This window comes from Eublepharis macularius, chromosome 9, assembly GCF_028583425.1.
Source record: "Eublepharis macularius isolate TG4126 chromosome 9, MPM_Emac_v1.0, whole genome shotgun sequence".
NCBI lineage: Eukaryota > Metazoa > Chordata > Lepidosauria > Squamata > Eublepharidae > Eublepharis > Eublepharis macularius.
Window position 1 is genome coordinate 47,733,890 of NC_072798.1, and position 18,394 is coordinate 47,752,283.

Genomic DNA, 18,394 nt, shown 5'->3' on the forward strand with positions numbered 1-18,394 from the left:
CTTCGGCCATAGTTCTCAGGCGCCATTCCTGGCTTCGATCTACGGCTCTCTCACAGGAGGTGAGGTCTCGTGTGGAGAGTCTACCTTTTGAGGGGGACTCCCTGTTCTCTACCTCGACTGATGAGGCCCTCAAAAAGAAGAAAGAGGACAGGCAGACGGCGCGATCCTTAGGTTTGGCTCCAACGGACAAGCCCGCCTCCAGGCCACGGTACGCTCCACGATACGCCCCGTACCATTACCAGGGCAGGTTCCAGCAGCAGCGTCCAGGCTACCAACAGTATCCTGCCTACCCACAGCGGCACTACGCCCCTCCACAACAACCCAGGCGGCGTAGACCCTTCAAACCTCGCCCGTCACAACCTCCGGCCCAGCAGAAGGATCAGCAGGGTCTTGGGAGGCAGTACTGACGGGGCACGCCAGCCGTATCCCCGACTTTTTCGGACAGACTGAGTCCACTCCTCTCCGAGTGGGAGTCAATAACATCTGACTCATGGGTCTTAACGATTGTTGATAAGGGATACGGGCTGGAATTCATTGAGCTGCCTAGGTGCAGTTCACCCGTCAGCTGTAAATAACACTATGGCCGAGGTGGATGCGGAAATCGTGTCGCTCGTGGCCAAGGGTGCTGTGGAAGAGTTGCCCTATGAGGAATCCGTGACAGGGTTCTTCTCCAGGTTTTTCCTGGTACCCAAAAAGGACGGGGGTTTACGCCCTATATTAGATCTAAGGGGTCTTAATGCCTTCCTCAAGGTTACTAAGTTCAAGATGGTTACGTTGGCGACGGTGCTTACCTTACTGAAACAGGGGGATTGGTTTGCTGTCCTTGATTTGAAGGACGCATATTTTCACGTGGGGATACGGGAAGAGCACAGAAAATACCCGAGTTTTGTTTATCAGTGTAGGGTTTTCCAGTATAGGGTGCTTCCCTTTGGTCTATTCACTGCCCCATGAGTGTTCACAAAATGTGTGGCCCCTGTGGTCTCATTCCTCCGTGAGGAGGGCTGTACCATCTTCCCATACCTCGATGACTGGCTCCTCGTGGCTGAGTCGGAGGCTAGGCTGGTGCGGGACATTGACTTGGTGCTTAGCACTTGTGACCGCTTGGGGCTCTTGGTAAACTTTGGAAAATCCAAGCTGGTGCCCACCTGCAAGGTTTCCTACATTGGTGCACTGTTGGACTCCGTGGAGGGTAAGGCTCTGCTCCCCTGGGAGAGAGCTAGGTCCCTAAGGGGTCTTGTGTCCATGTTTAAAAGGAACCGTTTCCAATCCGTGCGCACTATCCAGTGCTTATTAGGTCATATGGCAGCGGCTACCTCGGTGGTCCCCTTCGCTAGGCTGCATATGCGCCCTCTCCAAAACTGGTTTGTGCGGAGGTACGATGCTATGCAGCATCCGCCGTCCCTTAAGCTCTCCATCCCAAGGGTCATCCTGTCCTCCCTGGACTGGTGGTTGTCTGATGAAAATTTATTTAAAGGGGCGCCTTTTGGCTGTCAGCACCCTGACGTCACTGTTACCACTGACGCCTCTCTGCTGGGCTGGGGGTCTTATTGTGGTGATGTATGTGTGCAAGGTGTCTGGTCTGAGAGGGAGCAGACCCTCCATATCAATGTGCTTGAACTAAGAGCCATATGTTTTGCACTTGTGTCCCTTACAGCACTGTTGAAAAATCGCCAGGTGTTGGTACAGACGGACAACACAACGGCCATGTACTACATAAATCAACAAGGGGGCACAGTGTGCCTGGCGCTCTGCAGGGAAGCCACGCTCACTTGGCACTGGGCAATCAGGAATGGCGTGACAATTCGTGCATTACACGTGGCAGGGTCGGACAATGCCCGAGCGGATGCCCTGAGCAGGGTCTTTCTGCTGGACCACGAGTGGGAACTGAACGTAGAGTGCATTGGGCCGATCTTTCGGATGTGGGGTCATCCAGATATAGATGTGTTCGCAACAGCGGCGAATACCAAGGCCCAAATGTTCTGTTCCAGGGCAGGGAGCGACCCCCTCTCTATTGGGGATGCCTTCCAGTGTACGTGGACTCAGGGCTTGCATTACATGTTTCCTCTGTTCCCTTTGATTCCCAGGGTCCTGTGCAAGATAAGAGGACGGGACGGACTGCATCCTGGTGGCCCCCTTTTGGCCACGGCAGGTTTGGTTTCCAAAGCTCCTGCGGATGTCCCAACGGACATATGTGAGTCTGCCCCCTCGGCAAGACCTTCTCCTGAATGGGAGTTTGGTCCATCACAACCCCAGGAAGCTGCACCTGACGGCTTGGCGGATCGTTCCTCCCCTGTAGGTTTTTCGGATGAGGTACAGAGGGTCCTCCTGAATGCTCGTAGACCATCCACTAGGCGCTCTTATGCGGCCAAGTGGCGCAGGTTCGAAGTGTGGGCACTTGCCAAAGGGGTGGTGCCTGCCAGTAGCCCCCTGGGGGTTATATTCGATTACTTGTGCCACCTGCGTGACCTGGGCCTGAAGGTTTCCTCTCTCAAGGTCCACCTTGCAGCTATCTCTGCTGCTCACACCCGAGTTGATGGTGGTTCAGTTTTTTCTCACCCAAAATCCCGTCAATTCCTTAAGGGCATGTTCAACCTTTACCCACCTGTGTCCACACCGGTGCCTCAATGGTCGCTGTCCCTGGTGCTTTCACGTCTTATGTTGCCTCCATTCGAACCGCTGGCAACCTGCCCCTTGGACATGTTATCGTACAAGGTGGCATTCTTGGTGGCCGTGACTTCTGCTAGGAGGGTCAGTGAGCTGTCTGCGTTGCGATCTGACCCCCCCTTCCTGGTATTTCATCCAAACAAGGTGGTCCTGCGTCCCTGCCTAGGTTTCCTGCCTAAGGTGGTGTCCGCTTTCCATCTCTCGCAGGATATTGTTTTGCCTGCGTTTTTCCCTCACCCTTCCTCGAAAGGGGAGAAGGCCCTCCATTCTCTAGACTTAAAAAGGGCCATAGCCTACTATTTGGATAGAACGAAGGGCTTCCGATCGAGTCCTCAAATGTTTGTGTGCTTTGGGGCCAAGGACAAGGGTAACAGGGCTTCTTCACAGACCCTGTCTAGGTGGATTGTGACGGCCATTAGCAAGGCCTATTCCCTAGCTGGGGTGGCTTGCCCACTTCATGTCAGGGCCCATTCTATGCAGTCCCAAGCATCCTCCTCAGCACTCCTCAGGGGTGTGCCCCTGGCTAACATTTGCAAAGCGGCCACATGGTCCTCTGCAGACACCTTTGTAAGGCATTATGCCATAGATGTCAATGCGGAGCAGGATGTTTCGGTGGCCAAGGCTGTCCTACACTCCCTTTTTTCCTGAGGGAGTCTTGGAAAAGGTTCTTTGCGTACCTGCTAGGTACCCTTGAGGGTGTATATATGTATATTTATGTGTATATATATGTAAATATTGAGTACTTATATATCACTACACAGTTTGTATAGATGTATATATGTATATAGTGTTGTTGTTCTTTAATAAAATTGTGTTGGATTTCACCCCACCTTCCTTATTGTGTGAAGCTTGGTACACTCCCATGTGTGGAGGCACAGAAGAACGAAGATGAAAACAGGGTTAACATACCTGTAACTTATGTTCATCGAGTTCTTCTGTGCTGACACACAACCCTCCCTCCTACCCCGCTGTGAATTCCAATGCATGACACTGTGATGGCTGTAACGAGAGTGGTGCTTTTAAGCTGTTATGGCTAGGTGTATTGGTCAAGCGGCGGCAAAGGAGAACTGAGGGAAGGGGCCGTTGGTCGCTGGAGGAGCATGTGACCGTTTGGGTGGGAAAACGGTCGCTGAGGCGAGCGACAAACGGCCCCTTCGGAGCTATAGAAGCTATAGAAAATTCTCTGGCGGCTGGCCTGCGCAGTCCCCATGTGTGTCAGCACAGAAGAACTCGATGAACATAAGTTACAGGTATGTTAACCCTGTTTTCCCACTGGTCCATTGCTCTCAGAAGAATTGGCTCCAGCCCTCAGAGGTCAAGTTCAAAGGCCAGTATCTTGTTGCCATTTTAGACAACAATATTAACACTTTACCATTACAGACGAACCAGAACTTAAATGATTAAAGCGTGCCTGTTCAGTTGATAACCTTTAATAGCCTGAAGTAAAACCAAATCAAACCATAACTCTATCTGAACCAAAATAATTTGACACTGTACTTGCCAGCAATGCTCGATGACAGCACAGGCAAGTTTTGCCAGAACCTGTTCTTGTAGAATAAAATGGTCTCCATACAAAACAAGAATCTGAGGTTGCATGGCTGAACTGACCGGGGAGTCATTGAACTCAAACTTGCATTTCAGTGAACACAGTTATGGTTATGCTTTTTAGAAAACATGGCGATTCCCTGCATGGTTCCAAGAACCATGCAACTATCACAATGTTCTAAAATAGATTTGGAAGAATATTAGAAATCAGAAGTTAGTGTAACAAGGTCTGTGTGTTTTCTCCATTTTCAGGTGGGCAGAAAACTGGTGTATCGCTCACAACCTGCAGAGACTAAACACGGAAAGAAACAAGTTCTAAATGTAAATGCAAGAAGTGAAGAAGATTACTATTTCACTTGAACTTTGTCACAAGACATTTGGTTTTAGGAATAGGTCTTGATGTTCCAGTGGTGCTTGTAGCTCAGTTTAGCCGAGATAGTAAACAAACTGTGATGGGATAAATCTCATTCAGTTTGCTTTTAAAAAGAAGAGTTCTTAAGCTAACAAACATATTTTAAGAACATTCAAAAAGAATCTTTATTTCATATTGAACTTTTTTTCCTTTAACAAAAATATTTAACTTTTCCTAACCACCAGATACACTATGCAGGCTCATTTACACATGTATTATAAGACCCAAACATGACATATATTTTATTTTTTAAAAAACTGCAAACTTAGTAAGTTTATTTTTTTAAAAAAACTTTATTCTCTCATTTCTCCATCTTCTTCCTCCTCTTCCACACCCCTTATGTAAAGGACATTATTACACCTGCGAATCAAAACAGAAGTTAATTTTGCTATAATTAGCATAAATATGTAATTTTATTTTTAAAGTTAATTACACATCCTACTCTCTTTTAATACGCCAAATTGTTTATAAATTAAATAAAGTATTCTGTGTTTACAGCTATATCTAATTTATTGGCACTAATTTCAATAAAGTTTATCTCTGTTCATTATATATTCTTCCTTATTTTAGTACAAACAATTTCCAATTGCAATAACAGAAGTACTATTACACGAGAAGATAAATAATGTAGCAGAACTTTATACCAATTTGCCAGATTATTTTGAGACTAAACTAAGTATTATAGTTGGAGGATTTTAACACAGTGTAAAATATCTCTTGCTGTATTAAGTTGGTATACTTTTATACTACGTATACATACCTTATCAGAACTTCACCAAGGTGTCCAGATAATGCGCCATCAATATATTCTTCTGTATTTGCAAGCTTTAATAAAAAAAACAAAACCACAAATTAAGATTAAGGGATCTATGTATCTCCATTAAAAATAAGCTTCTTATACAAAATTTCTTTAAAATCAAACAAAAATTCAAACGCTGAATATTTTCTTACTGAAATATTTCTTACTTTAAAAAACAGGTCGCAAAGTTGCTAATATTGAGTTGAATCATATAGTAGCAGAAGTAGAAAATGCCTGTAGAGGCAGATTGTTTCTAATTTCCCCTTTCACCAGCATCCCCCTAAAAATTCTCTCCTGCAAGTCAAGGGACAAAAATGCACCATGGTGGGCCAGTGCAACATGGAATTATTTTCCATTTTTAAAGATTCATTGTTTATAAAAACAATGACCATTAATGGACGTCTTAGCCAATAGAATGTAAGATAAGCTCAGACTTTCAAAGCTATAATTAGTATTTTTCAGATATTTATCCCTAGGAATTAAGTGAGCAAGTATGCATTGGGAGCAAAACAGTAAAAATCACAAATACATGTAATACCAAATTTTTAAAAAGGAAGTTAAGCAATCAACTGACACAGTTCAAATCAAAGCCAAATTTCTTATTGATGCACCTCATCTTATGTCATGGAACAGATACTGTGACTACCCATCTGATATGATTAAATAAATCAAGTGACGAGGTGCCTGAGGGACCGCAACAGATGATAATTAAAGTATGTTGAACCAGATAAGTAGATAACCACATCCATGCCAAATTATGCACATTTATTTGACTATATTAAAATTAGCACATCAACATTTTTCAGTTCCTTGGGTTTTCCCCCTTTAAATGTAAACAATGTAAAAGAAGTACATGCTACACAGTCTTTAAATTTTTACAAGTATTTATTCCAATAAACAAATTTTCCCATACAAACTATTCTTGTTGCTATTAGGACATAAAAGTAATATGAGATACTTAAACTCATGTTACTGGTTTGGTATCTTACAGAAATATGCTAAATTCCACATTTTAAATGAAACGTCCATGATGTTTAATTGTAAATTTCCAGTCATATTCATATGCTACAGTGAACACACATACAATCTGTGTGTAGTTTACTGTTCTTTGTATGTGCATTAATTCTCATATTACAGTCAATGCATGCACAGCTGAATGTGTAATACAAATAAAACAAAATCCTGCCCTCAAGTCATAGTTGATATACAACAACCCCCTGGTGGGGATTTCATGGCAAGAGACTAACAGAGGTGGTTGGCCATTGCCTGGCTCTGCAACCCTGGTCTTTGTTTAAGGTCTTCCATCCAATTACTAACCAATGCTGACCCTGCTTAGCTTCCAAGATCTGAGATCAGGCTTTTCTGGGCTATCCCAGTCAGGGCACAAACCTTGTGTTTATCCAGGTACTGATCCCTGATTTAATTTGTAACACCTTTATTTTGGCTTGCTCTTACAAACAAATGTACGCATATACAGGAGAATGCACGCACATCCAGCCTGTATATGCGTACATTCTCTAAGGTGAACAGATTTGACAGTAAAAAATATAATGTTCTTCAGTGATCAATTTTCTCATTTTAAAAGCTTACCTCATTCATGTTTTACTCAGGTTTCTATCTTTCAAACAGATTAGTATTATCAACATGGACATTTTCACGGCCCACTAATTGTGAGCCTTGCTTCTGAAAATGTCTTGGCCACTTAACCCATGAATAGAGCACAGCTGTGTACTAAATTATGGCTCTCCAAGTAAATGATTTCAGTTAATATCTTTGGATGTGTACATAAAGCTATACAGAAAGCAATAACCTTTACAAATGTTCCTTTGTTAGATGTAATTGCACTGTGCAGAGGTATATATAACCAGAGATTATGGATTACACTCCTATAAAAAACCAAGACTTTTAACAATTTCCTAACAGTAATTGTAAGGTTTTTTTAAAAAAATGTATACCCTGCACTCAGATTCAGCTCCTGGAGTACCTCCCAACATTCAAAAATAATCAAATACAAGCAACAACTATGCAACAGAAGACCAAAATAAAATTACAGCAGTTAAAAACAGCACAATATCCAATTCATTAAAAGCAATATAGCACTCATTTGACAAGAAAACCAGTTCAAATAAAATAAGCTGATTATAGAAAAGGACCATGGCAACTAATTAGTAAGGATCTGTTTATTAAATGAACTTTTCCTCCATTCTGTGAACGTAAAGTTTCACACATAAATGATACATTTTCCTTTCAAGTATCTGAGAAGAGTACACTTTGAGCTTCTTTGTATGTTTGTGTTTCAAGTCTGATCATTAAGTTACATCAAACAAAGGTCTGACAATTTTAAGAGACAAATACCAAGGCTGAAGTTATACACAAGTTTTAGTAATGGGGATACAACTGTCATGGATACCAATACCTATGAGCTAAGTCCCCCAATGTCATCTGCATGACCATTTGTTTTACACTACAATCTGCATTTCAAGATTATATCTTCTACATTATTGTGAGTACTTTAAGGTGGGTCCTTTCTTTGTGATAAGTTGGAACTGGCTTGACTTTACAGACTGTTTTCAACATTTTAAAGAAACCCTACTTGGTATCAGAACAAGCACCTGCTCCATAACATGTTAACTACACTTTCAGATACAGACATTTACACTCGGATGTTTGCACTGAAAAGCAGAAATACATAACAAAAATGCATAGCTGGGGGGGGGGGGCACAACAGCCTGGCATACTCTTGTTCTTTTAACAGAATCAAAAAGAGTCCAGTAGCACCTTTAAGACTAACCAATTTTATTGTAGCATAAGCTTTCGAGAATCAAGTTCTCTTCGTCAGATGCATGGTACAGAAACTGGTCAAATATAGAAGAGGAGGGGGGAGGAGAGAGAAGATGCAATTAGGGGGGGAGAGGGAGGATGCAACCAAAACATTCCTTTGCTAGTAAATGTAAACATCTCCTTTTACATTTACAAGCAAAGGAATGTTTTGGTTGCATCCTCCCTCTCCCCCCCTAATTGCATCTTCTCTCTCCTCCCCCCTCCTCTTCTATATTTGACCAGTTTCTGTACCATGCATCTGACGAAGAGAACTTGATTCTCGAAAGCTTATGCTACAATAAAATTGGTTAGTCTTAAAGGAGCTACTGGATTCTTTTTGATTTTGCTACCACAGACTAACACGGCTAACTCCTCTGCGTTCTTTTAACAGGGATCTGATATGCAGAAGGGTTTAGGGAATTTTTTGCAAGACGATGGAGTATACTGCTTAAGAGTGTCAACATCAGGGCTGGTAAAACCCGGGTTCAAACTACTGTATAGAAACTCTGCAAAGATGTTGGATCAGTCGCTCTTTTAGCCTAACCTACTTCACAGGGTGGTTGTGAGAATAAAATTAGGAAAAAAAGACAGTTGTGACTATCATAGTAACTACCGCCTATTAAACTCGGAGAGAAGGTACAGAAGCATAGCGAGGCGAATAAACGCTCTTGACCGGTAAGCACTAGCTTTCGAGAGAGTGACGTTAACCCTCCCTCCCTCTTCCTCTTACCTGCATGTTCATATAGCCGTCGACGGAGACGAGGTAGCCCTTGTATTCCATTCCCCACTTCAGCTTCACCATCACGGGCTTCCCAGTCAGCCCGTTGAGGAAAGGCTTCGGATTGAGAGGCAAGCTCTGCACGGGGCGGAACCGAACAAGAAGGCATGAAACGGGGCTACAGCCTGTTCCAGCGCCCCCACTCCGAGACGCCGCGTTACACACGCGCCCCACCCCCACCCCCACGCACCGAACTCACCATGACAGCCCGACCGAGCGAGAAGTGGCCACGACAACAAAAAAATTACCCACCCCGGGCACCGCGTGTGCCCGCCACAGGTCTAAAAGAAAAAGCCAGGAAGTGACGTTCAGCCCTTCCGCCAGAGAGCTCCTGACCTTTCACCTTCAGGGAATCGGAGTTCTTGGGGCCACTCTAGTCGTTTACCAAAAAAAACCCCTATTCCATCTCTATTGTCTCGGCTGAAGGCACCGACAGAAAAGCGACGTTCTGATTGGGGGAATTAGTCAAAGGAAGGGCGTGGCCTATGCGAACGGGCCGGCGGGAGGGGCGGGCGGTGCTCCTTGGAAACGCTTCTTGTGGCCCTGGCCGAGGCCGCGGGTGTTCGTTCGTACTGGGCTCGAATCTTGCTCTGGGCTCTAAAGTGCACAAAAGCGTTTCTCGCGGGCCCATGCTTACCTAATGCGGGGCTCATGCCTCGCATTAGGGAAGCACAGGCCAAAGGACGAAACAGTTTTGCCGGACGGATATATCTGTTAATAATTAGAATAGTCGTTATACACAGGGAAAGATCAACAGATACAAAAGAAATGATATTTGGATTGTTTTGCAGTGCATGAATCTACCTAACCTACAAAACTAAGCTTCTGGTTTACAGTTACCGAAAATCGCTCATCTTTGACAAGTCAGTTTTTCTGTAAAGTATGTATTCCGTGCTGGGACCACACATTGACCCTCAAAAAGTGATTAGCGAGCTACTTAATAGCCCAGGACAGCCTTTGTTCCGTTTAAGAAACATTGTGGAGGCATGACCACAGGTAATTGAAGGACCATTGTCAGAATTATTTTTTTAAGTACTTTTGGGGTCCTCTAGTAATCCACAGTTTCATTATTTTCCTGTCTTGAGGCCTAAAATCTTTTTCACTTGGCCACAAAAAATGAAAAGAAGCCTTTTGAGCAAATCTAGACCATTAGGTCTCAACTTTTAATCGCCCCACACAGTACACAGTATCAAAAACTGAAATTTATTAAAATCTTAATGTGCAGATTTTTCCAACCTAGACTTAGCAAAACAAACCACAGCTATATAGCTGTCCCTCAAAACTTCTCATAATTAAATGCAACAAGTTCACCTATAAAGAACAGTTTCCAGATGACAGACTAGGCCCTTGGCACTACCTTGGAAAGGGTACAGAGCTTTCACACCACCTTAGGGAAGACATTCTGTAACAGAGTCACCATCAAAAAGTTTTACATGGGAGAGCTCGGATTTCCAATTTCAGTGTGGAAAAATCTGGGCAATTTGGGAGTGGAGCCTGGGGAGGGTAGAGCTTGGGGAGTGGAAGGAGCTCCGAAGGGCTGTGATGCCATACAGTCCATTCTCCAAAGCTGTCATTTTCTTCAGGGAATTGATTTCTGTAATCTGGAGATCAGTTGCAATTCTGGGAGAACTCCGGGCCCCACCGTAAGGCCTCTAGGGAGAGCACTGAGAGCCTGTGACCAGGCCAGCTACAACAGCTGCTACCAGATCTGACAAAGGTGGTTAAAATAAGCCACTCTATATGTTGTGTACATCAGAAAGGCATTTCTCATATCTTTGTAGGATAAAGACTTTTCCGCAGTTAAGCATGCCAGGCTCAGTCACATGGCTATTCTACACAGATACCAACATATCCCTTGGATGATGGATCAATATTAAAGCTAATGTGTTCATCAAGAGAGCATCAATTAGAAGAAATACATTGTGTTGAATAATCCTAGCAATATTTGTATAGGTTGCATTTTTTTCTTATTATTATTTTAGTTAGCTGTCATACATTTATTGTTAATTTATGTAATAAAGATCTGTAGTATGTAATTTATTTTTAAAATTCTTTTTGGCTTTTGGTACCACCCTCTTTGCAGATTTGGCCCCACCTAGTTTTGCTCCTCCCCTGGGAATTGTGCTGCCTACGCTGTTAGAAATCTAACCATTAGCCTATGCCACAAACATGCCTGGAATGACATCAGGGTTCATTACCATTAACTTTGATTGCTTTTTCAAAAGATTGGATGCAATGAAGGAACCGCCATGTTCAATATACCACATGCTGGAGAAAATAACATCCTGCCCGGCTTACATTCTTTCTGGAGGCATCTAAATGGTCAATGATAGACACAGAATGCTTGGCTAGACCGATGTATGTTTGCTCTGATCCAAGTCAAACCAACTTTTGCATTTTTTGAAGAGGTCCTGTACTTTTTCTCTTCCTCTATACCACTCCATCTACACAGGAGCTAAAAAAGATGTGCAAGTATAATGCTGCAAAAGACAAGTGTTGTGCTGGTGACACATTATCTCTTCTGCCATAGTAGTGTAAGTGAACAGATTCTTGCCCCTGAAGACTGGGCCTTAAATTATTTATTTGTGTTCTAAATATCTCGGCCATCTTTTTTGCTCAAGGCAGCTATCATGCTTTTTTCCTCTTACCCAGCTCCTGACTAGATCTGCATTTGCTTAGCTTCAGAAAGTTAGAAAGGTTACTTAATACTAATGTGCCTTCCAACCATATTTTTATTTTCAAATTGGTGGCTCGTGGTCCATAACACTAGCAAAGCCAGTAAATCCAAACCTGCCAAGAGATACCATGGGCCCCCAAACAAATATTCCTCTGAGCCTCTCTTCACCCAGCTCCAAATCAAACACCCTAAGAAAACAAATCATATGACTTGCCCAGTTCCAAGGTTTCTAGAATTCTCTCCCCCAGCCCCACTCCTCACAAAATCCCTGGCCAAGACTATTTGTAATCTGTGAAACGTATGTTAACCTACCCAATAAATTATTTTAATAAAATAAAAGTATTTTGATACATATACAGTTCTGTTTTAATGTAATGTATCTATGATCTTACTTTAAGACTCAAAAGGTACAGCATAACCTTAGAGCAGTAGTAAAAACAGCTTAATTTGCATCTTGGATCTGCAAGCTGCATTTGGCACTTCTAAAGGGATTGATTTCTTCCTCTGAGGTTTTGGTACAGCCTGACAATTTTCAGTTAAAACTATTTTTAGGAATAAAGTGGTAAGTTTTCTGATGCTTGAGGTTTCACTGTTGTCTTCATTGCAGAAATATGTATTCTTAGCACATGAATTGCCATGTGTATGTTTAACCACTGGATGGCAGAAGATAGTTTGGCTCAGAGTGTTGCAGTGCACAAGATCCAGAGGAGTTAGCCGTGTTAGTCTGTAGTAGCAAAATCAAAAAGAGTCCAGTAGCACCTTTAAGACGAACCAATTTTATTGTAGCATAAGCTTTCGAGAATCACAGTTCTCTTCGTCAGATGCATCTGACGAAGAGAACTGTGATTCTCAAAAGCTTATGCTACAATAAAGTTGGTTCGTCTTAAAGGTGCTACTGGACTCTTTTTGATTTTGCAATGCACAAGGAAGACCTCTTACACGGGGACACTGAAGTGTGGTCTTATATTCAAGTGTACTCTGGCTCTGTAGCGGTGCATGTGTATCCACAATGGGAGAACAAGTGTAAGATCTTTCAATTGATCCTACTCATGTAATTTGTCTTGTGTAAAGATACTCTGAAATGCACACTTTTACTTATTTTGAACATAAATATCTCACCTTCCCCTTACAAATAAAACTATATGTGGCTTCCATTTTGAAAATATCACATGAAGAAAACAATAAAAACTTAAACAGAAACCTGAACATAAATAAGATCAAACCGTAAACTAAAAAAACAAAACATTAAAACAGCAATAATAGTCAGCAAAATCAACAGTGATAAACTGAGCAATAAAACCAGCAGTCAGCAGGACTGTTCATCGTATAGACTCAAATATCAAGTCAAGGTGGAAAAAACATAAACACCCTCTAGAATATTTTTGTGTGTGTGTGAATCTCTAACAGGTCAGAAGGGGAAGAGGCAGCATTAGATGGATTTTATAGGGTAGGGAATTTTACAGCAAACCTGCCCCCCCCCTCCCCGCGTCCTGGCTACCTGCCAAGGAGACTTGAGCTAATGTAAGCATTGGGAGCTGGGCTACCGAAAGCCTGACTTTGCTCAGGCAGACTCGTATGAAGGGAGGCAGTCTCCCTTCTGAGCCATTTAGCACTTTAAAAGTCAATAACCAACATTCTGAACTGGGCTGAGAAGCAAGTGCCTGAATGCAGCCACTGTGGTGCTGCTGGGGGGCAGTCCCCTCCAGTAACAATGCCCCTGTGTTTTGTGCAACTGTAGCACTCTTGGAACAACGAGCCCGTCTGTGACATGGAGGTTTACATGGACTTTCACAGAGAAAGCACTAGCCATGAATTTGATTGTCTCTTTGGCTGCCTTTATAATTTTACAAGGTTCAAATGTCAGCACCAGAATCTGTGAATTTGTACATATCAAATAATGTAATTACTCAGTGAAACTCAGAGAAGCCACTGTAGCATGCCCAGATGAGTAATAGGTTTGCTTAGAAGAGAAAGATGGTGCAGTGCCATCCTAAACAGAGTTACGCCTTTCTAAGCCTATTTTCTTCAATGGACTTAGTCTATGAGTTCAAACACTATCCATACCCACAAGGCCACTTTTGAAGAATCAGTACAACAGCGTTTGCTGGGGGTGGTGGTTCTGACATCAGCCTTTAAGGGAGACCTGTTTTGCACAGTCTCCACTCATGCGCCACTCTTCTGCAACAGAGAATGCAGGACTGTACATGCCTCATTTACACAGCAGCCAAAGGGGCCTTGAGCTCTATTGGAGTTAGATGCATTAGTCAATTTTTCCACAACAAAAATTGTACTGAGGGAGAACCTTAGAAGTGTACTGCTTTTCCTTTTGTACATACACAGAATGGTAAACTGAAATGACTGAGGAGTTAGCCGTGTTAGTCTGTGGTAGCAAAATCAAAAAGAGTCCAGTAGCACCTTTAAGACTAACCAATTTTATTGTAGCATAAGCTTTCGAGAATCAAGTTCTCTTCGTCAGATGCATGATACAGAGACTGGTGTAGTCTCTGTATCATGCATCTCTGTATCATGCAGTCTCTGTATCATGCATGCATCATGCAGTCTCTGTATCATGCATCTGACGAAGAGAACGTGATTCTCGAAAGCTTATGCTACAATAAAATTGGTTAGTCTTAAAGGCGCTACTGGACTCTTTTTGAAATGACTGAAAAGCTGAGGTGGTTCCAAGATGAAAAACTGAATACATTTTTTAGAAGACCATTATAAGCTAACTTTTTAGTATCCATTTTAGATGCATATTCTAATGTTGTTTATTAATTGCACATTTGTGACTTGGTTTACTAATCTGAATAAATTAAAGGGTAAAATCTAATAATTTTTTTTTTTTGCTGATGTAATTGTAATTTGTACTATTTCTTGGAATTTATTTTTGTATTATATTTTTCTGCCAGGTTGTGGGAAACTGAGTACAGTAGTACATCTTTCTCATGTTGGTAATTTTTCCTTCCTTCATAAGAGAAATATAAAATCCACTAAATAATATAATTTTAAATGCTTTCTCACAGAGGGCGGGGACCTAGACCCTCTGAGGGCAAGCTTTGTATTTGAGCTCTCTGTGGATGGAAAAGCTTCATTTGAATGCACCATTAACAAAAGCAGAAATTATGCAGGCATTCTAACAGGGAAGCCCTTTGAAAGGTAGGTCGCTACAAACACCATGGGATATGCTGAGAGAGAAAACACTTCTTTAATTATCAGCTGTTTTCTTTGGTTTTGAGAAAATATTGTTTCTTTCAAATTTTAACATGAATTAATTGGAACAGAACGTATGTGCTGAGGAAAACAAAGCCATTTGTATTAGGAATCAAATGTTTTTGTTGTCCTGTCAGAGAGGAAGAACATCAGCACCATGCCGAAGGAATTTGGAAACCCCACTTTCGCATCAATGTTTTCTCCACTAAAACTTAAAGCTGCTTCAAATCACAGGAATTGCTCAAGAATAGGGTTCATGCCAAGGGAGATTAGAGACATGGTTGCAAAAACAGTATTCTTGGGGAAAGCTTATTTAGGACAATCTCAAATCTAACATATATTGTGATGGAATGATCATTTAGAATGCAAGCAGTTAGCCCAGATTTTAAAATCTTATTGGCTGTGCTAATATGGCTCATAATTTGTATGCTGAATCACTGGAATTGTTTTTAAAGAACATTTCCCTATCTAAATGAATAATGTTGGTAAACAACAAATTCAAGGATGCTGTAGGGGTGTGGCTTGTCAGGGCTGTTTTGTTAGCCTTGATTTCTATGGCTATTGTTATAGCCAGTACTATTACTACAACTATTACTACTGCTGCTATTAATATTACACTTGTGTTAACCTAGGGTATTGGCGCTCAGCCTGCTGGGCCCACAGGATTACACTGTTCCTCTCCACCCAGTCCCATGTTCATAGGCACTGAACCTCTTAATACCAGATAGACATACAATTTGGGATGGATATTGTCATTTTGTCCCTTGTATACCATGTGGTGGGCTCTTATTGGAAACAGGAAAAGCTAGTTATGAAATCTCAAATCTCATGATATTTGCTTTGATGGCACTATAATCTAGAAGCTGATGAACATTTCCAGAAAATCTGCATTCAACTTTAAAGAAACTGAGTAAAATCACCATAATGTATTGGTTTAATTCTATGATTCTTTCAGTTCAAGACAGCGCTTCAGGGTGTGAAACTTTCATATCAAACCGGCAGGAAAAAAATCCATACAAACCTTTGCATGTCAAAATGAATACGACTCAAAGAATGTTCTTAATATTTGCAAAGGCATACTTTCATAGTGTTTATAGACTTCCAGTGAATTAACTGCTTGGCTTCCAACCAGCCATGAATTAGAAAAGCCATTAGATTTATTTGCTAAAGACTGCAAAGTGAGACTCAAGTTTTTGCAAGCAAAGTCTAATTCCATTGACATAATGCTTGTCAGATCTAGTACTATCAGTAAACATCTTGCAGCTAATTCCAGATAAAGATAGCGAGAAACTGCTAATGTTCTTGCATATGGACATTATACACCTGGCAGCAGCGTTTGACACGGTTGACTATGATTTGTTGGCCAGCTGCCTTTCCGACGTGGGGATTAGGGGGACAGCCTTACAGTGGCTGGTCTCCTTTCTCCAGGGTCGGGGACAGAGGGTGGTGCTCGGGGGAGATCTATCGCCCCATCACCCTTTGGTGTGCGGGGTTCCCCAAGGGGCAATACTCTCTCCGATGTTATTTAACATATACATGCGCTCCCTCACCCAGTCGGTGTGGAGGTTTGGGCTGGGCTGTCATCAATACGTGGATGACACCCAGCTTTTTCTGTTGATGAACGGCCGGCCAGACACGGCCCCAGATGATCTGGCCAGAGCTTTGGAGGCTGTGACGGCATGGTTGAAACAGAGCAGACTGAAATTGAACCCAGTGAAGACGGAGGTCCTGCAGCTGGGACAGGGGCTGCCAGATGTTGGGATCCAGCTCCCTGCCCTGGATGGGACACCACTGGCAACTTTGCCAGTGGTAAAGAGTCTGGGTGTGTTCCTGGATGCCTCCCTATCGATGGAGGCCCAGGTCACGGCGGTTGCCAAGTCTGCATTTTTCCATCTTCGTCAGATCAGGCAACTTGCCCCCTACCTGACGCCCCAGGACCTGGCTACAGTGATCCATGCAACGGTCACCTCCAGGCTAGATTACTGTAACTCACTCTACGCTGGGCTACCTCTGGGCCTGATCCGGAAACTACAACTGGTCCAGAATGCGGCGGCGTGGGTCCTGATTGGTATATCTTACCAGTCACATATCACACCTGTCCTGCGCCAGCTGCACTGGCTTACCTTTAAAGCCCTGAGCAGGTTGGGACCGGCATATCTTCGGGACCGCCTCTCCCTGTACGTTCCCCGGAGACCACTTCGATCAGCGGATAAATGTTTACTGGTGGTCCCCAGCCCTAAGGAAGCCCGCCTCGCTTGAACCAGGGCCAGGGCCTTTTCAGTCCTGGCCCCAGCCTGGTGGAACGCTCTGTCAATGGAGACCTGGGCCCAGTGGGACATATTATCGTTCCGCCGGGCCTGTAAGACAGAGCTGTTCCACCACCTGGCTGTTCCGCCAGGTGGTTAAAGGGGGCGGTGCCATGTCGGCCTCCCACCTTCTGGGATGGGGTTCTCCCCACCATTGCACTTGGTTAATTTATTTCATTATTGTTTTGTATATTGATTTTAGTATTATTGTTTTCTTGTTTTTATTGATTTTAAACTGTTCACTGCCCAGAGCCCCTGGGGATGGGCGGTATATAAATTGAAATATAAATAAAACAAATAAAATAAAATGAATTATGATGTTTCTACAATATTTGATGAAAACAGACAGGACTGTACTTTGTACTGTAAGTAGTTATATTATTATTATTCTGCTCTACCTAGTTGGTCAAAGTGGCTTACCACATTAACAATGAAAGATTAAAATGAACCTACCAAATCCAATTTAAAATATATTTAACCAATAAGAAATATGGTGTGATGCAGCAACTAGAGTGTAGTACTTTGATTAGAGAAACGAGAATTCGAATCCCCACTCACCTATGAAATTCAGTGGATTACTGTGTGCCAGTTAATTTCTCAACTTAACTTACCTCATAACGTTCTTGTAAGGATAAAATGAGAGAGGAAAGAACCTCATATGATGCCTGGAGATCCTTGGAAGAAGGATGAGATAAAAAAGGCAGGATGAAAGATAGACTATGGCATGACTGTAGGCCATAGTCTTTACTTCCGCAGTCTCAACATGTTCTATTAATCACATTTTTATTCCATCCTTCCTCCAAGGAACTGAAATAGGGATGCTGACAGACCTGGAAGTATATGTCCTGTCCCTTTAATAATGTTTAATGGGTAGAAATGGGCAGATGAAGCTTTTAATGGCATAGAGGTAAATAAGATTAAAACTCTGTTTAAAGGACAGGGCATTTTTATCTAGGAAGATGGCACTGGACTGAAAGGTTTGGGCACTCTTAAAAACCATAGTTCATAGAGTCAAGGCCACAGCTGTCAATGTCCTGCTTTACAGGAAATTATTATGATTCAAGATCAGATTTTAGCAAACTCAATCCAATAAAATTATTAAAAATCAGATTATGAATCAAATAAATGAGCCCAGTTGATGTAATTGGGTATATTGGAGGGCTCTAGACAGTGGAAAGCTGAA

The 18,394-nt window shown here is 42.5% G+C and overlaps 2 protein-coding genes across 2 annotated transcripts in view; one reads left to right on the plus strand and one right to left on the minus strand.

Moving 5' to 3' along the window:
• Positions 1–4,645, plus strand: part of CCDC38 (coiled-coil domain containing 38) — a 55,114-nt gene extending 50,469 nt beyond the window's left edge. The window contains exon 14 of the mRNA XM_054987753.1: positions 4,462–4,645. Coding sequence (XP_054843728.1) covers positions 4,462–4,569 — 108 coding nt within the window. The 3' untranslated portion in view covers positions 4,570–4,645. The remainder of the gene's footprint in view (positions 1–4,461) is intronic.
• A 74-nt stretch (positions 4,646–4,719) lies between these two features.
• On the minus strand, positions 4,720–9,429 carry SNRPF (small nuclear ribonucleoprotein polypeptide F). Its single transcript, XM_054988945.1, has 4 exons — positions 9,218–9,429; positions 8,971–9,096; positions 5,382–5,446; positions 4,720–4,981 (listed from the first exon to the last, which is right to left on the minus strand). The coding sequence occupies exons 1-4, from the start codon at positions 9,218–9,220 to the stop codon at positions 4,915–4,917; spliced, it is 261 nt and encodes an 86-aa protein (XP_054844920.1). The 5' UTR covers positions 9,221–9,429; the 3' UTR covers positions 4,720–4,914.
• Positions 9,430–18,394: the final 8,965 nt, after the last annotated feature.

What these genes read in the sequence shown, in the direction of transcription:
- SNRPF (XM_054988945.1), bottom strand. An exon ending in ACGGCTATATGAACATGCAG is followed by an intron (nt 5,447 to 8,970) that starts GTAAGAGGAAGA and finishes TTTTTATTAAAG; the next exon opens with CTTGCAAATACAGAAGAATA. An exon ending in CTTGGTGAAGTTCTGATAAG is followed by an intron (nt 4,982 to 5,381) that starts GTATGTATACGT and finishes TTTGATTCGCAG; the next exon opens with GTGTAATAATGTCCTTTACA.